The sequence below is a fragment of the Myripristis murdjan genome, chromosome 3, assembly GCF_902150065.1.
Source record: "Myripristis murdjan chromosome 3, fMyrMur1.1, whole genome shotgun sequence".
NCBI lineage: Eukaryota > Metazoa > Chordata > Actinopteri > Holocentriformes > Holocentridae > Myripristis > Myripristis murdjan.
In genome coordinates, this window is record NC_043982.1 from 44,120,474 (window position 1) to 44,139,788 (window position 19,315).

A 19,315-nucleotide genomic window follows, 5' to 3' on the forward strand; every position below is an offset into this window, starting at 1 on the left:
CCACCTGCCTCTTTTCTTTTTTATTCTTTGCTGTTTCCTCTCACAGTTTGAACTCGCTCAGATTTCATTGAATCTAACCCAGTCTGATCTGATCTGCTGTGTGTGTGTGTGTGTGTGTGTGTGTGTGTGTGTCCCAGCCCTGAGTAAGCTGAAGGTGCACCACATGTACCAGAGCAGCCAGGTGGAGATCGTGCACTCCAACGTGGTGTTTGACATCTGCAGCCTGATGCTGTACGGCACGCAGGCGATCCCCGTGCGCCTCAAGATCCTGCTGGACCGCCTCTTCTCCGTCCTGAAGCAGGAGGAGGTCATCCAGATCCTCAACGCCCTCGACTGGACGCTGCAGGACTACATACGAGGCTACGTGCTGCAGGTGAGCGCACCCTGTGTGTGTGTGTGTGTGTGTGTGTGTGTGTGTGTGTGTGTGTGTGTGTGTGTGTGTGCTTACAGCCATGCATTACTATCAGAATTAGGGTTTGATCAGAGAGGGGAGGTTTGAAGATTTTTATTTAACTGATATTTGGGCTAAAAAATCAACAAGAAGAAGAAGAAAAAAGACAAATATTCAGTGTTTCCCATCAGATTGTTGTGGAAAAGCCTCTGAAACAGGAGTTAGGTCACTAAAATAAATGAAAAAATATTGTAGGCGGGTCAGCGGCTCCTTAAGGCAAGGTGATGCAGCTTTCATGGCAGGTTTTACCGAGCGACCCGCCTCGAGCTGCTGGGGGAAAAACTCCCAAACCGTCAAAACTGCAATGATTTCTCCGGTCACACATCTGATGTAAAAAAAAAACTGAAGTAATAATAATAAAGATTTAAAAAAAAAAAAAAAAAAAAAGGTACTCACTGTGAGACTGGAGGCGGACAGCGCTAACTGGGCGGTATTCAGTCTGTAACGTAACACCAGAGATGAACGGCACATTAATATATTGATCTAATATATTGATCTGATATATTGATCGAATGCCACTCAGGATCATATGCGCCGAGTGAGTGAGGCTGATGTGCTCTTATTGTTGGTATCATCTCACCACCACTTTGGACTGACTGAGGATCTGAAGGTCTGCATGTCTCCTCCGTCTTTTTTTTTTTTTTTTTTAATGTTTTTTTTTTTTTTTTTATGAATTTGTTTGTATTTTTATGAATTTGTTTTTCTATGTATTTGTTTTCCTCATGTGTGAAGCACTTTGTAGCTATAAATATATATTAAAAAAATCTTTACTTAGCTACATACTTAGCAGGGGCGGATCTAGACAAATATTCATGGGGTGGCCAGAGGGTGGCATGGAGACTTTAAGGGGTGGCAGAAATATCAATGCTGATTTAATACCAAACGATCCCATATATCAATATTTGCTTGGAAAACCCCCAAATGAGGATATTTTAACTCAAAAATAGTCCATTATTGTGGTACATGAGTAAAGCATTGAATAGAAAACCAAAAGGTGGCATTAGAAATATTTATTTATTTATTTATTTATTTATTTATCTATCAACCCCTTAAATAGTGGGAGTGTCATCTTTTGCTGCATTTACTTGCTCTCGGACATTTGAGTCTCGTAACAGCGAGTTTCCCAACAGCCACAATTAAAAAATAAATAAATAAATTGTCTGAAATTGGGGTGGCAACTAGGGTGGCAAGGCATTTTTCTAGGGGGGCAGCTGCCACCCCCTGCCACCCCCTAGAACCGCCTATGATACTTAGTCATTTACTTACCCTCGAGTATTGGTTTAAAAAAATACTAGAATGTCCTACTCAAGTTGAAGTACTCTTACTTTGCCGGTATTTTGCTTAAAGTAAACGTAAAAGTACTGGTGAAAAACAAAAACTCGCAAAACAGCTGCTGTACTAAAAGTAACATGTTTTTTTTATTTAGAAAGAATAACACTGTTACGTGTTATTTTTCTCCCATAAGCCTCTGAGAACGAGAGGGAAAAGGTTCAAACAGTTTTTTTTAATTGCGAAATTTGAAATCACAAACTAAACAGCACAAAATAAAGCCATGCATAAGTAAAAAATGTATTTAAAAATGACTGAATGCTGACTCAGAATGACTGGCATTAGATTTTAACTTTAGTATTTAAAAATATAGACTCAAAAAATGTGCACGTACACAAACAAAGGTATTCCGCTGCAGCCGTGTGAGCAAATTTAACGGTTTCTCCTCTTGCCTGTGACCTGATCTCCACCCAGCAGCCACATCTTGTTGTTGTTGTTGTTGTTGTTGTTGTTGTTGTTGTTGTTGTGTATTTCCTCTGTTGTGCAACCTCATTTTTCTGTTTTTAATTTAGATTTTTTTTCTCTTTTTTTTCATTTTCTTTGTCTCCATTGTGAAGCACTTTGCGAACTTGGGTGAGCAGACAGATGTTACTGTAGGTGTTCCTTATACGTGTGTGTGTGTGTGTGTGTGTGTGTGTGTGTGTTGATCATTCAGAGGTAAAAGCAGGGCCATGGCGGCGCGAGCATGGGGTGGTACTGAAGGGAGGGAATGAAGGAATTTGTGAGGAGGGGGAGGTGCAGGAGGAGGAGGAGGAGGAGGAGGAGGGGGGAGGAAGGCTCGGGTGAGGAGGGATGTATCGCAGTGACCAAGGCCGTGAACTCTCCAGGTACTCGGCCGACACCTCCCGCTCGTTGCCGCGCCGCGCCGCCCCGCCCGCTCGGCGAGGTCTCCAAACGGTGCCGGGGCAGATTTGTAAATATTATTTCTTTTGCTCCAGATTTCCTCTCAAGCCGGAGCCAAAAAGCCGGAGCCCGAGCCACGGGCTGCGGGCGCCGCGTCAGCTCAGGCTCGCACTTCGATTAGTACATCATCAAGTATTCAGGCTGGGCCGCGTTTAATTCATGTTAGCTCGTCTAATGGCGAACGTAGAGTCAGAATCCTCGACAGGCTCCCCGATGAATGCTCTGTGATGAAATATTAATCGCGGTTACGGCACGGAGCCGCTCCTCACTTTCAAAGACGCCCAAACTCACATGTGATTACTGCCGGGCGAGGGGAGAGAGGACCCACTTGATCAATGTGAGGCGTCCTCTGATCTCCCCCACCCTGACTTATGTGTGCATGTGTGTGTGTGTGTGTGTGTGTGGAGTGTTTGTGCATGTATGTGTTTATCTCTGCGCGCCTCCGGGACTGTGTGTGTGTAATTGTGCGTGTCTGCTGGTATGCTCGTATGCATGCCGTGTTCCTGCTATGATGTGTGTGTGTGTGTGTGTGTGTGTGTGTGTGTGTTCTGCCTGTTTCTGCTGATGGGGAGTGGGTAAATCCACATGATTTAAATGAAGAGAAATGACCTGTGAGATGAAACGGTGTGTGTCTGTGTAATGAGGCTTCCCTGGGTTCTGTGCTGCCTGCTTGTATTAACACTCCATCTGATTCCTTTATTTAGCCGGCCTGTCAGTCTGCCTTATCGGGAGCGTCATCTCCCCCACTCTGTGAATATGTATGAGCAAACCAACACATACTTATAATGCTAATGATGAAATTGCTCTCTCCCCTTACCCTTTTTTCCCACTTTCCCTCTCCTTCTCAATCTTCTTCACTCCCTCGCCCTCTCGCCCTCCCTGTTCCCCGCGCCCTCCTCCCCTGTCCGATCTCCTCTCGTCTCTCCCGTCCTCAGGATGTGGCCGGGAAGGTGCTGGACCGCTGGGCCATCATGACGTTCGAGGAGGAGATCGCCACGCTGCAGCAGTTCCTGCGCTTCGGCGAGACCAAGTCCATCGTGGAGCTGATGGCCCTGCAGGACAAGGAGGGCCAGGCCGTGCTGGTGCCCAGCACCCGCACCAACTCCGACATCCGCACCTTCATCGAGCGCAGCACCCCGCGCGCCGCCGCCGGCCTCTCCGCGCCCAAAGTGGAGAAGCTGAGCGGCAGCAACGTGCACCACTTTGAGAACTTCATCAACAGCATGGCCTTCATGCTGCCCTTCCAGCTGCTGGGCTCCGTCCCCGCGCCGCTCCTGGGCTCGCCGCCCGGCGTGCTGCAGCAGCACCAGCAGCACCAGCAGCCGGGCCACGGGCCGATGGAGCCGAACCAGAGACGAGACGATCAGGGTCACGGGAGGGACAACCCCCTCTCTCTGCCTCACCCTCCCACAGAAAGCAGCCTGCTGGGGTCTAGCTCCGCCTCCTTCACCTCTGACCTGGATCGAGGTGGAGACAACCCGATGGACGGCCTCTCCGCCACCACTAAGATGGAGGTCGACGACTTCCCCACCAGCGACAACTACTCGGACGGGCCCTCCACCCCGTGCACGCCCTCCATGAGCTCCGAGGTCACGCAGATGTCACCTGAGAGCAAGCTGCGCTCGCTGGACAGGAACGGGGGAAGCGGTGGGGGGTTGGCAGGAGGCGGAGGAGGAGGTGGAGGAGGAGGAAGCGGCAGCTCTCTGAAGAAGGGGCGTGTGTTCTGCAGCGCCTGTGAGAAGACCTTCTACGACAAAGGCACGCTGAAAATCCACTACAACGCCGTGCATCTGAAAATCAAGCACAAGTGCACCATCGAGGGCTGCAACATGGTGTTCAGCTCGCTGCGCAGCCGCAACCGCCACAGTGCCAACCCCAACCCGCGACTGCACATGCCCATGAACCGCAACAACCGGGACAAAGACCTGCGCAGCAGCCTGTCTGCGGACGAGGGCTCGGAGCCAGACAAGAGATCTGAGTACAGCTCCTCCATCCCTGTTTCCTCGGCGGAGAGCCACAAGTCGGTGCCGAGCTACATGGTGAGTCACGTGGACACCAACTCCAAGCTCCACAGCAGCTCCTTCCCCAGTATGGGCCAGAGCGGCATCCTCTTCCCCAACCTGAAGACGGTACAGCCGGTCCTGCCTTTCTACCGCAGCCTGGTTACCCCTGCAGAGCTCGCCAACACCCCCGGAACCCTCCCGTCCCTCCCGCTGCTGTCCTCGTCCGTCCCGCTCAAACCCAACACGGCCCCCGAGCCCTGCACGGCGGACCCCATACCAAAGAAAAAGTCTCGAAAGTCCAGCATGCCCATCAAGATAGAGAAGGAGGCGGTGGAGAGAGACGACGGGATGGATAAGGGGAGCAGCTCTGAGGATGAGGCGCCGTTGCAGGGCAGGGACCGGGATGAGTGTTACAGTAAACGAGGAGGAGGAGGAGGAGGAGGAGGGAATATGTATGCAAAACAAGCCGGTGAGGAGAAGGACATGGAGAAGGACGAGAGGGGAGTCTACATCAGCGGAGAGGGGGGTGCCAAGCATTTTTTGGACCAAAGTTCAGAACGAGAAGAGATGGAGGGAAAGGAGAACGACGAGGCGCTGCGGCAAGTCGAAACAGGGGTGATCACCCGCATGTCCCCCCCCTTCGACGGCAAACTGAGAGAGAACCACCGCGAGAACCACCCCCTGTGCCGGGACGCCGACGACAACGAACACAGGGACGACAAGGAGCGCGTGAACTCGCTGCACGCCGTCGACAAGCTCTGCGACCTGGGATGGGAGGAGGGCGAGCACAAGGTGACCAACGGGGGCGCTCTCCAGCTGTCGGACCGCGAGAGGGAGGAGCCCGACGCCTGTTTGGACAACTGCGCCGACTCGGGGTTGTCTCACCTGGACGCCGACGCCAACCTGCCGCACCACTGTGAGATCTGCAGCAAGACCTTCAAGAACCCCTACAGCGTCAAGATGCACTACCGGAACGTCCACCTGAAGGAGATGCACATGTGCACGGTGGACGGCTGCAACGCCGCTTTCCCCTCCCGCCGGAGCCGAGACAGGTGAGAGGCAGCCAATAAGAAAACAAAAAAACACCTAGAATCACAGGAATAAGCAGCAGCTCCTATGATTTCTTGATGAACTCCTTCCCCCAGCAGAACAGCTGATTGAGGCTCTGAATGTCCCAACACCGACAAACAGTTTTATGATTCATTTAGTCGGTGGTTTTCCTAACAACGCCAGACCTTTTCAAGAACGTTTGCACCAGTAATTCACCGCAGACCAGTGGTCCTCAAAATACGTGCCACTGAGGTTTTCATTCGTACCAAAATGTACCCGGCAGATGATTTGACTAAATGTTGGACCAGCCTTGAACCGCTGCTGCTGATTAGAGAGCTAGATGAAATACATTATTTAAAATGCATTATGTAATTCAAGAAGAGTTCATGTTATGGTCCAGTAGCTCGATGAGGGAGTGTGTAAGCCCTCATGGTGTGTATTGATTTGAAGGGACAGTTCAGATTCTTACCCTTTAGTGTACGTGTGATACATCCTCCAGGTTTGGTCCATGAACACTGCAAAAACGCTAAATCTTACCAAGAGTATTTGTCTCATTTCAAGTCAAAAATGTCTTATTTCTAGTCAAAATATTTCGTTACACTTAAAATAAGACATGATCACCTCAGAAGTAACTTCTTTTTAGACAATTTTTAGACAAAATTTGCTTGTTTCATTGGCAAAATTTGCGAGTGGAAAAAGTGAAAATTCACTTGAAATAAGTGAAAATTAGCTAGAAACAAGAAACAAATTTTGCCAATGAAACAAGCAAATTTTCACTTGAAACAAGAGACAAGTGTCTAAAAACAAGTTACTTCTGAGGTGATCATGTCTTATTTTAAGTGTAATGAGATATTTTGACTAGAAATAAGACATTTTTGACTTGAAATAAGACAAATAATCTTGGTAAGATTTTTGAGTTTTTGCAGTGTAGAACTTATCCAGTAAATGATGTGTGTTGATTTATGACAACTTTTGAAGTTTAACGCCGACCTTTTTGATCCCCAGGCACAGCGCAAATTTGAACCTGCACCACAAGCTGCTGACCAAAGACACGTTCGGCCCCGCCAACCCCCTGTACTCCCCCTCCTCCCACTGCAGGGACAGAGACTCAGTCGGCCTGGACTTCTGTCCGGACCCGAGGGACAGAGAGCTGCCGAGCGGCCAGACCTCCGTCATCTTCAGAGGACACAACCGCATGGGCCTGGTCTTCCCCATGAGCAAGATGTCCGCCGCGCCAGACATCTCCGACGCGTCTCCCTTAGGAGACCTGGAGCGGGCGGGGGGAGGAGAGGGAGGCGGAGAGGACGGGGCGGTCCTGGACCTGAGCACCTCCTCCTCCGCCCCGGCCCGTGGCAGCGGCAGCGCCCGGTCCTCCTGGGACTCGGACGGAGCCGGCAGCGAGGAAGGGGAAGGCATGGAGGAGGAGGAGGAGGCGCTCCCCATGGAGGACAGCGATGAAAGCTGCGACGGGATTGGCGTGGGGAGGCCCGGAGGCGAGGAGCTGGTGCTAGGGGGAGAGAGGACCCTGGGCTGCGTCGGGGGAGGGCAGGGCGGGCTTCAGGGCGGCGGGGGCGGCTCTCCGATAACCTGCCACGTCTGCCAGAAGGTCTACAGCAACAAGGGCACGTTCAGGGCCCATTACAAGACTGTCCATCTGCGGCTGCTGCACAAGTGTAAAGTCCCCGGCTGCGACACGTCCTTCTCCTCGGTACGCAGCCGAAACAGACACAGCCAGAACCCCAACCTCCACAGGAACCTAGCCGTTAGCTCCAGCACCAGCCTGGACCAGGAGTAGAACCTGAACTTCAGCTGATACGCCAACATGACTGATTTCCTCCAGTATACTTGTCTCTGTTTTGTTTTGTTTTTTTCTTCCAAATAGCACTTTTAAAAAAAAAAAACCCATACTGTAGTCCATACTTTTGTCATTGGGTAAAAACAGGGGCGTAGTGTTTAGCGAGTTTTGAATTTGGGACATCATGAGCTCTTTTGTTGCAGAGGAAAGGGTTTCATTCCTTTTTTTTTCCATTTTGGTTTCGGGTGTTTATCTCACAGCATCGTCTTTTGGCATCCTAAAAGAGATTCTCCCGGCTTATGAGCAGATAGTCGGTGATGATGCAAAGCGACACACGCATCCGTCTGTGTTTACACGTCAACATGTAAAGAACAATCAGAGGACACGGCTGACCCGATATATTTTGTCGTCCCTTCGGCGTTCACGTCTCCAAAATGTCACACCTCAGTCTGTCCCGGCCGACGTTTTCATTCCTATGCAGTGAGGATTTGTCTTCATTGCTTCGCCTTAGAGTCCAGTTGTAAACCTTAAACGTTTAGAGGAGCCGATTTTTTTTTCCCACGTGTGCTGTCCAGGTGAGAGTTCAGCTCGCAAACTGTATTTACGTCAGCGATTTTTCTGGTGTTTTTTTTTTTGTTTGTTTTTTTCTCGTCAAACGTCAAAATCACGCGTAACGTATCGATCAAAAGCAGCGGTCACCTCTAGATCTGTGTTCTTTTTGTTCATTTGGACAATGGTCTGTTTAAAAAAAAAAAAAAAAGAAGAAGAAGAAGAAGAAGAATCTCTCTGTTGAAAAGCTATCGTGTTGTGAACTCGATCAATAAGTTATTGTTTGGTGTTATATGATCCACGTGATTCTGTTCTCCCTGTCTTTGCTGTTCTGGTTGTTGCATACTGCTAATGTTGACCAAAGAATTTTTTTCAGTCTTGAGGTGTGTGTGCGTGTGTGTGTGTGTGTGTGTGTGTGTGTGTGTGTGTGTGTGTGTAGAAAACCCCTCACGCTGTCGGGGGGGGGGGGCAGGCAGTATTAAAAGAGCCCTCCCAGTCGTCTCTCACTGAATTCACGACGAGAGTAAAAGCAGTATTCGGGCGTGGGCTCGGGTTTGAAAAGAGGAACAACTTTTGACTGACCTGGGCGGGGAAGAAAAATCTATATTTCTGTGGTCTTTTTGTAAAAAAAAAAATAAATAAATAACAAGGAAAAAAAAAAGCAGTCAGCTCATGGGATTAGACTTGATTAAGGTGCTGTTCTTGTGGTGTCGTGTGGTTTTCGCCGTCTCCTGACTGACTGGACGGGCGGTGGAGGATGTGCCGTGTTTGGAGACTAAAAGCATGTACTGTGAATGAGTCAAACACTGAGAAAATAATAATAATACTAATTATAAGACCAAAAACAAACAAACAAACAAACAAACAAAACAACAACAGTGATTTGTAACAAAGGCCCCGCGTATAAGCACACCCTCAAAAGTAACTGGTAAATAAAATGTTTATTGAATTGTATATTCTGTGAATAGAGTAATTTGTTATCTGAAAGAAACCAAAAAAAATATACTGTATAAAATAGGCTAAATTTACCACTTGCATTCCACATCATTAGAGGTGTGTTTTCTTTTTTTTTGTTGTTGTTTGTTTGCTGTTTTTTTTTTTTTTTTTTTTATGTAGTTTTGTTTTCAGAAACAATGTCCAAAGTACATGTGTCCGATTATTTCACTCTGGTTTACTGGTCTAGTTTTGGCTCTGTATTCTGCATTTTTGTTTTTTTTTTTCATTCTGTATTTAAATACAATGGGCTAGATTTAAGATGCCATTTGTTTGTTGTTTGGATTTGTAAAAAAAAAAAAAAAAAAAAAAAAAAAAAAAAAATGAAAGAAAAAGAAAGAAAGAACAAAAACTAACATGTTGATAGGTGTTCACGTTTCCTTTGATTTAATGTTACAATATTCATTGCTATTAAATAAAAAGCCATATCTGTTTGCAAGCCTCATCCCATTTCATTTTTTAAACGGGTGTCAAAACGATGTACACTGCAAAAACTCAAAATCTTACCAAGATTATTTGTCTTATTTCAAATGTCTGATTGAAAATGTCTGATTTCTAGTCAAAATATCTCATTACACTTAAAATAAGACATGATCACCTCAGAAGTAACTTGTTTTTAGACAATTTTCACTTGTTTCAAGTGAAAATTTGCTTGTTTCATTGGCAAAATTTGCCAGTGGAAAAAGTGAAAATTCACTTGAAATAAGTGAAAATTAGCAAATTTTCACTTGAAACAAGTGAAAATTGTCTAAAAACAAGTTACTTCTGAGCTGATCATGTCTTATTTTAAGTGTAATGAGATATTTTGACTAGAAATAGGGCATTTTAGACTTGAAATAAGACAAATAATCTTGGTAAGATTTTGAGTTTTTGCAGTGTAGATGATTGCTTTTTGTCAGTGTGAATGAAATCCGTGTCCTGCACCTTTCAGGAGAGCCAGCGTTAGCAGCACACTTCACTCCACTGGTTTTTACTCCAATGAGCCAAAGAAGAAAGAAAACACACATTTGCATTAAAGATAGAAGCACACCAACGCAAACAAAGGCGAGGATGTGCAGCAGGAGGACGGAGTCAAGCGTATGTGCAGCTCTCAGGTCGACCCGCTCCTCTCTGCCGCAGGAGCATCTGATCCGGGCCGACTCCCATGAGGCCTTGTAATGCTGCGCGTTAGGCGGAGCAGCGCTGATGAGCCGCTAACAGAGAGACCAGGCACAGTTTGCTGCTGGGAGGTTAGCGTAAAGACCGGCTGTCTGCAAATCAGCCGTCTTGACAGGCTGCTTACTGTAACGGCCGGCCCTCAAAACCACGAGTTCGATCACGGTAACGAGGGAGAAAATCTGTTTCCAGTGCAAAGCAGCTTGTTTTGAGGATTTTCCCGGATCAGGGGTTCGTTTCTTTGCACCGGTTTCCTGTTCAAAGTCAGAATCAGAGTCAGAAATACTTTATTGATCCACGAGGCGAAATGTGGTCACATGCAGTCGCTCAAAATTTTCAAGAGAAACAGTAAATAGACATAAGAAATAGAGCTTTGGCCAAAAAATGTGTACCTTCTATCATTCTCCTTTGTTTCATGGTGTTGAAACAAAGAGAAAAAATTGAGTTATCATGCCCCAAAGAGAGACATTATGATGTGTTTTAATGACTCATAATGAGACTAAACCCAGTGAGGAAACCTGTCCGCCGGAGTGACATTACTCCACGTGTCTCCACTTGTTTCCACTGCAAAACAACTTGTGTCAAGAATTTTCTCGAATCAGGCGCCGGTTTTTCTTTCGTGTTCGGGATCAGAAACACTTTATTGATCCACGAGGGGAAACTGGGTCACTTGCAGTCGCTCAAATTCCTGAGAGAGGAGTTAAATGATAAGAAATAGAACCAGAACTAAGAAAAATATGTGCCTTGGAAATTTGTTAAAAAAAAAAAAAAAGTGTGCATTATGTATAAGGTTGTAACCAAAGTACATGTGCATCAAGTCTAAATTTGTGCCTTAATCCTACAAGATATTACAACAAATATAGAAATAAGAAAAATGAGCCTTTATTTAAAAAAGTATACCTTCTATCATTCGTCTTTGTGAGATTATTATTCCACGTGTTTTCAGTGCAAAGCAACTCTTCTCGTTTCAAGAAAATTTGAGGAAAAAAATCAGGCTGCAATGGATGAAAATGCAAAACGGAGTTGTCTTTCCCCTGTAGAGAGAAATTGTAACGCAACTGAAGAAAAAAAATAGATTTAAGGACTTAATGAGACTAAAACAAGTGAGAAAATGTGTCCGCTGGAGTGACATTACTCCACTTGTTTCCAGTGCAAAGCAAATTTTCTTGAATTGGTTTCGTGGTTTCTTTGTCTCACGGTGTTGACATTTATTGAGTTAGTTATCCTGCCCCTGTAGGAAGAAACGGTGACGTGTTTTAAGAGAAAATAGCTTTAACGACTCGATAGAAGATGAAACCCCTTAAAGCGGGCCGCGTCTTGCAGGGCTGCGTTGCCGGCGGCCCGCCCTGCGGCTGACGGAGGGGGGGGGGTCGACGAGGGCCGTGGCCTGCAGAGGAGCTCGGATCAGGTCAACCTCAGCGTGAACCCTCTGCACTGCTGCACCGCCTCGACTGAGCAAACAAACAGAGCAGACGCAAACACACCCAGAGAAACAGAAAACCACCGGGCAGACACACACACACACACACACATGCACAGAAAAGAAAGAAAAAAAAAACAACAACATATATCTTCATGCACAGGATCGCACGCGGTCATTTCTTGAGTGGCGAGGAATATCTGGCGGTCGAGTGATATTTCGCTGATTGTATTTAGATTTAGAGTTTTTCCTTCTCTTTTGGCGAGGTGGAACAAAACAGACAATTACCGAGAGCGCCGATCACATTCAATTGTAATTTTTGCATGGCCTCAAAATCCTGCCAGCCCAAAAAAAAAAATGTGAAAAATAAAGAAAGAAAAGCTCCGAATCGGTGAAGTGGTGAATTAATCACTGTAATATTGCGATGCAAAGTTAAAGGGCATGGATGGAAATGGACCAGGGACAGCAGAAGTATAGCTGGGCCCACACTGAAAAAGTGAGGAGGACGAGTCTGTTACACAACGTGCCAAAGTATCGCACTATTACAGAGGGCTGAAAGCCTTGCATAACTCAACAATCCAACCCACCCATCACATTTACTGTACATTAGCAAGCCTGCAGAGCCGTTCCTCATCACTTAGGAGCTGAAAAACCCAGTTCTGACAAGTGGCCCCCGATCCTTTATAGCTGGCACGGTGCAGAAATCTAGTACCACTCAGAGAGGGCACAACGGGTTATTTCAGTGCCTCCTGTGTTGCTGTATGTAGGCGACAATATTCAGCAGAGAACCTGGTTGATCTGTAGGGGTGCTGCCCTTGCTCGGCTTCCTCCACATCGCTGGAGCCGTATCTGGAAAGACTTGCATCGAGGGCTATTTTTAAGTAACAGGGGACCGCTCTCAGAAACCATTCTGTGGTGGATGTGGAGCGGATAGGAGAACGCACGGGGGCCCCCGCTGCAACGCTTTGCTGCAAATACACCTGAGGGACAGAGGGACTGAATTATACTCTGGCGTTTGGTGGTTTTGCTGAAAAAATAAAAAGCCAGGATCCATTTTGCATCACGAACCCTGTTGTCCCGCTCCTGCAAATATGCACTGTGATGTGTGATATCCCGAGAGTAAATTATGTGCAGCCGGCAGGTTACGGTTAACGACATGTGGTGGTGTAGCTGGGTAAACTATAAACCTGGGTATCACCACAAAGCAATAACGAATGCCAGTATAATAAAACAGCAGATCTCCTGTCAGAAAAGCATTCATTTATGCTTTTACCCCTCCTCAGCCCCTGTCCTGTCTTCACACTCAGCTTACATCAGCGTGATGCTATTTGGTGTGATGTAAACTGTGAGTTTAAGTCATAAAGATTCACACTGGCCCTAAAAAAAAAAAAAAAAAAAAAAAAAGGGTTGCTAAACTCTTGTTCCGCAAATGGAAAGGTAGGTCAGCTGCGTCTGGCTGGCTTTCAGCCTCCGCTCTGTCCCTTGCCTGCCTACGTCCCCCGGAAAATCAAAAAGCACACCACGCGAATTCTCACGCTTTTTCGTGAGAATAGATCGGCGGATGACCGTCTTGCACGTTAGCTTTCCTCCACAAGCCAGCACCTGGGAAGCAGCGGATACGTGCACGCTACTGTGAGAATCCCAAACAGTGAAACTGAGCCCTCTGAGCAACACTGCTGCTGATCCCCCCACATGTTCCAGAGAGAGGGGTCTTTCTGGGGCACTGACACCGGATCCCACCTCTCGGTCCTGGGATGGGGATCAGGGCCGGCGGGGGGGGTGGGGGCGGGGGTGTGCAGAGGGGCAGGAGGGCAAGGCAGGGAGGGGGGAGAGAATGGATTGTCCACGGGTGCTTGGGAAGCTGAGGAATATGAGGGGGTATTACCGCCCGGCACAGCAGCCAGATGGACAGCAGATGACTTTTGTTCTTCCAAATACTTTACAATCTGAGGGAGGAAGAGGATAGAGGAGGAGGAGGAGGAGGAGGTGAGAGAAAGAGGTGGAAAGGCAGAGGGAGGGAGGGAGGGGGGGCCAAGAAGAGAGGGAGGCTCCAGTGAAGGTTTCTGTTTTATGAGAGAGTTTTATTCCCTCTGGACAATAACTTTTTCATCAAAGCCATTCGTGTGTCCTGACATGTCCTGAAGTGGAAACTGCATCCTCGACAAAAGTTCCTACAACCGATGTTTGGGCTCCGTGTGTTTAAAGAAACACACTCCAACATGTTGATTTTGCAGATGAAACCTCCCTCACCTGTCCCGGAGCCGACGTGACGCCCCGTCTGACCCCACGCTGACTCAGGTGAGTAAACAAATTAAAAGGTAATCAAGGTCCAGGTCTGCCACATGCAGCATGCCAGCACACAGGAGCAAGCTGCTCCAAGTCTGCCCCCTGCTGGCCGAGCTCACGTCTCTCCTGCAGCCTAATGCCTGCTCATCTGTGGGGCTGCAGCGCCTCCTTGTGGTCATGACTGAGATGAAAGCCCATGGAGCTCCATTTCATAGGATTTTGCCTTTGACATCAGTCTAAAAAGCTCGTAGTTGTTGATTTAATTAGAGGTTGTTTTTTTTTTTTTTAATATAAACTAATGGAGATAATTTATTAAGAATTTAAGCATTCTGAAGCAAACACCATCAGGGTTTTTGAAACACCGTCAAGGAGCCCTGGAGCCTTTTCAAAGTCCCCTGGGAGATGTGCTACTCCTTAATGGTCTGGGATCCCCGTAGAACAGTGGTGGGGAACCTTATTCCTCCTGAGGGCCCAATTCAATTTTTAGAACATCCTTCGAGGGCCGTGCAAATTTATTGAATTAACACAACACACACACCCCCAAAAAAACACGGCACAAAACAATACAAAATCCACATGTGCTGGAAAGGGCGACATTACACATCTATTTTTATGTATTCTTTATTATCTTGGGGGAAAAAAGTACTTCCTTTATTTTTTTTATGCTTTATTTTGTAATGTATTAGTTTTTATGGATTGTCTCACAGATTTTCTTCTTTTCCCTGATGGGAGAATTTATGACTGTGATCTTGGAAATTCTGCACTGTATTCTGCAAACTTAAAGGACCACTCCAGTGATGCTGAATGTCTGGTTTATTCAATTTCTTCACATTTTCCATCACAACAAACCAAATTAGCAAATCATTCAGGGAAACTACAGATTTCACAACATAGAATCAAAATGTGAATAAAAAACAAACAAACAAACAAACAAACAAAAGCGAAACATTTCCCTGGGGACCAGGGGCGGACTGGGACAAAAAATCGGCCCGGGCATTTTGGACCAGACCGGCCCACCACATTCGATAACGCACACCTTTCCGGTCTTTTTGCTCTCTTAAATGTGTATACCAACTGTGCAACTCTTTAAAACCATAATGCCATGCAATTAGTTAGCTGTCATCAGCAGTGTTGGGCACGTTACTTTGAAAAAGTAATTAATTATAGTTACTAGTTACTTCTACTAAAAAGTAATTAATTACCAGGAAAAGTAACTATTACGTTACTTTTTAAAAAATTGTTCAAATATGTCAAATTACTTGGCTGCCCCAATCATACTGGCCTATAGTACTATAGTGGAACAATAAAATACAATAGATGAATAGGAATTGAACTTTTTTATTCTACTGAACAGGCCACAACTGGCCAACACCTTTTGGGCATCTATTTCAGATCAGTAAGTGCAGGTGCCTGTCAACATGAATGGAGAATGAGCCCAAACTGCACATAGGAAGGTCATGGCAACAAACAAAGTATATCACACAAATCCTTTAAATCTGAATCTGATTCGATTGGTATATATATCTCCCCATAAAGTTAGAACAAGGCATTAAAAAAGGCAACAAAAAACAACAACAACAACAACAAAAACCCAAAACAAAACAAGGCAAAATAATAATAATAATAATAATAATAATAATAATAATAATAATAATTTAGCACCTGGGTTACAAATTCACAAAAAGAGTACAGAAATGAAAATTACAGAAACCCTAAATACCACTGTGTGTGTCATCTAGCCAATGACAGGCAGAATGATAAGAATCACTTCACTGTCATGGTTAACAACAAAGTGAGGTAATAAAGTAAAATCCGACTTTGTCTGGGTGGGGAATTGAACCGAAGATCTCCTGCATGGCAGACGGGGGCACTATCCGCTCTACCATCGGGAATTATGTTCCTCTGGCATTATTTGGGCTTTTTCTTCATTCATATTGATAAATTACGAAAAAGCGAAAAAGTCCGATCGGTTTGAAAATTGACAGCCGCTTTTTTTCTCGCAGTTTCTCTGCTCCACTTTTGCGTTTTCTCTCCATCTCAGTAGATCCTATGAGATAACGTTCGACCCGCGTTGCACTGCACACCGGCTCACCGAGCCACAGGCTCGTGATCTGATTGGGCCAGCCCCGTGTCAGTGAAGAAAAATAACCAATGGGCCGCAGAGCAGCGTGTCTCAGGGGCCGGCCCGGTGCTGAGTAAACAAACTCTTGCAATGACTTTATTTGCCGAAATCATTATGCAGGCGGGACCAAACTACGCAAAAGGGGTTGTTTAGCAATGTGATTGGGCCAGCCCAGTGTCAGTCGGGCCGCTGGTCTACTGATCTCACGGTCAGCTATTTCAATAATAATAATAATAATAATAAATAAATAAATAAATAAAAAAAAGTGTCGGGGGACTGTCGGCCCACTTAGCACATCGGCCCACCGGGCAAATGCCCGGTGTGCCCGATGGCCAGTCCACCCCTGCTGGGGACTATTTTTCCTGGCGAAGAAGGAGGGAGCTTTTTTCCCCATTTTCAAAAAGTCCTGAAAACACAACAGTGTTGCTGCGGCAAACTAATGTGGAGGACAGAATGGAAACCAACAGCTGGATAAAAGGAGGAGAAATGATGTGGCAGCTCTAAAACACCACTGCTCGCTTTGTTTTTTTTTTTTTTTTTTTTTTTTTTTTTTTTAATTTTCTTATTTTATTTTATTTATTCATTGTTTTTATATTTATTGTTTTTATATTTATTGCTACTCTTTGCACTTTGGTAAGGGCATCCTGAACCAATCTCGTTGTAACTTGGGTTCAATGGCAATAAAGCTATTTGACTGATTGATTGATTGATTGATTAGCAGAAACATTTTGCTTCCATTACACTAAACATATAATGACTGGGACGGTCCTTTAACTCTACAGTGGCAGGTGGTGCTTTCAATCTTCTCCTTATTTCTTTGGATTATATATCAGGCGGCTGTTTCTGATGTGGTTCCTTGTAACAGCACAAGGTTTCAAGTACCTGGATATCTCAATTTATGACTGTCTATTTTTTTTTTTTTTTTTAAACTTGACGTTTTTAAAGACTGAAATTGAAATTTGGGTTTTTCAAAAACAAGTCCGGTTGATAGTTTGAATCCTGGAAAAGACTGATTGATTCTGTTTACCACAACACTTTGATGTTTATAACACCAGAGGTTATTAGCTTTGTAGATTCACACCTCCATACACAACCCTTTTATACACAGATCCCCTCTTGGTTTGTTTTCTTCATATCAATATGCTTATATCACCTGCAGGCTCAGGATTTACTGTATGGGTCATGATCACAGGGGTTGGATCTTTACTCCGAGCATGGTATAAAAAAAAAGAAAAGAAAAGAAAAGAAAACCCTCCTCTGTTCTGCACCCACTGCATGGAAGTCATTAGAGAATGACCTGAAGCTGTCGAATCTCATCTCTGCAGGAGAGTTTAAAATCTTCATGAAGCTGCGCCTGCAGATGGAAAACCTGTCTTTGTTCTGTTGTTGGTATTTGTCTCTAAATCTTGGGATAATTCGATTCGCCTTTCACTTCTGAATAAACATGCTGCGTATTTACATTGTTTTTTTATGTTTATAATTTGTGTTTGTGTGTCTGGTGCTGCTTTCTCCACCAGGACCGTCTTGGAAACGAGATATTTCTGTAAACTTTGCCATGAAAATTATAGATCAGATTAGAGTCCGTTGCCTTTGACACAACAGTGCCTTCCATATAAAACACATAACAAATACATTAAATGCAAAAGAAGTTTGAACATCCATCACTGAGGCACCGTGAAAAATCAGAGGGCTTGGTGTGACAGCTTAAAGGAAAATTCCAACGTTTTGGGAAAAATCCCTTTTTTCCGACATCCCCAGACTGAGACCAGATGTTGGACACCATTTTCACCTCTGTACGTCCAGTGGCTTGCTTCCTATCATTTCCTGTTAGCTTAGCATAAAGACTTGAAGTCTATGGTAGTCGTTAGCTCTGTTGTTAGCCGTTAGTTGGCTCTGTCAAAGTGTGAAAATGAACCTTACAGCGACTCTGAAGCTGTCTGGAGGCGCTTCCAGGAGCTTCCAGAAAGTCCCAGCAACCCTTGAAGAGGCTCCGGGGTCCTTGAGGTGATTGAAGGGGTCCTTGAGGTGACTCAGGGGGTCCTTCAGGCAGTTCCAGGGGTCTTTGATGTAGTTTCATGGGTCCTTGAATAGACTCCAGGGATGTTTGTGGAGATTTCAGGAGTAATGACTAAATATGCCTTTAAATTCAGGAGGTGACAGAGGTAACATGTTTTTCAGAGGGTAGCCATATTTGTTGCACCTTGAATTGATTTTTAGACGTATTTACTCAACTCTGAAATCATTTTTACATTACACTGTCAAATAAACACTCGATTTGTGGCACAAATAAATGTTTTATTGGAGTGGTTCTTGATAAGAAACTCTGTTTTGACCCTCATGTCGCTGTCACAACAAAAAAAGTTCAACAACGTCTTTATTTTCTGAAGAAAATGAGCCCTTTTAATGTGTCCTCGGAGATGATGACTCTATTCTACAGAAGTTTTATTGAATCTGTTTTAACGTTTTGTATCATTGCCTGGTTTGGGAACTTGACTGTAGCCAACAAAAATAGGCTTGGTAGCCTTATTAATGTGGCCAGTAGGATTTCTGGGAGGAGGCAAGCCCATCTTATAGACCTTTGTTTGAACTGTTCCCTTCAGGTCGGAGGTTAAGGGTGCCTCCTATCAGGACAAATAGATACTGGGTTTCATTTGTTCCTGCTGCTATAATAATGTTAAATAGTGGGGTGTAGTATTGACTGCTGTCTGTAGTTGCTGTCTGCACTGTCTGCTGCTATCTCACTTCACGTTTTGATTGAACCTTGTGTCTGAACGTACTCTGATAATTACTCTGCCCACTATGTGCTGTTGTTCTTAACAGTGGTTGATTGTTGTGCATATTTATGTGTAATGGATGGTTTTTTTTTATGTGTATTGGACTTCCTGGCTGCAAATCAATTACCCAATAGGGACAATAAAGATAACCTTGAACCTTGAAAAAAAAAAAAAAAAAAAAGCAAGTAGCACACAAAAACGTTTTCAGCATTCACATGTACTTTTTCTCCAATTTATGATTTTTATTTCATTTCTGACCAGACCTCTTGTCGTAGTAAATATATTACCTTTAATTAATTTTCTCTTTTCCTACCCCTTTCCCTTTAATTGCCGCTGTTATGTATACCTTATCATCTTTAATTTAACGAAGAAATGTATTATACTCAATGTTCTGTTACCTGTTAATCCACCTGCCTGTTAACTGTCATTATGTGCTTGTCATTAATGTTGTTTGACTGTTTATTGTTTACCCATTTATGTATTTA

At 45.0% G+C, this 19,315-nt stretch overlaps 1 protein-coding gene across 2 annotated transcripts in view; it reads left to right on the plus strand.

The window, feature by feature from the left end:
• The window catches only part of bnc1 (basonuclin zinc finger protein 1), a 79,903-nt gene extending 70,396 nt beyond the window's left edge, over positions 1-9,507 (plus strand). For both annotated transcript variants that reach the window (XM_030048472.1, XM_030048471.1), the window contains exons 3-5: positions 138-373; positions 3,619-5,738; positions 6,742-9,507. In XM_030048472.1, the coding sequence (XP_029904332.1) occupies positions 138-373; positions 3,619-5,738; positions 6,742-7,531 (3,146 nt within the window). In that variant the 3' untranslated portion in view covers positions 7,532-9,507. The remainder of the gene's footprint in view (positions 1-137; positions 374-3,618; positions 5,739-6,741) is intronic.
• The last annotated feature ends 9,808 nt before the right edge of the window (positions 9,508-19,315 follow it).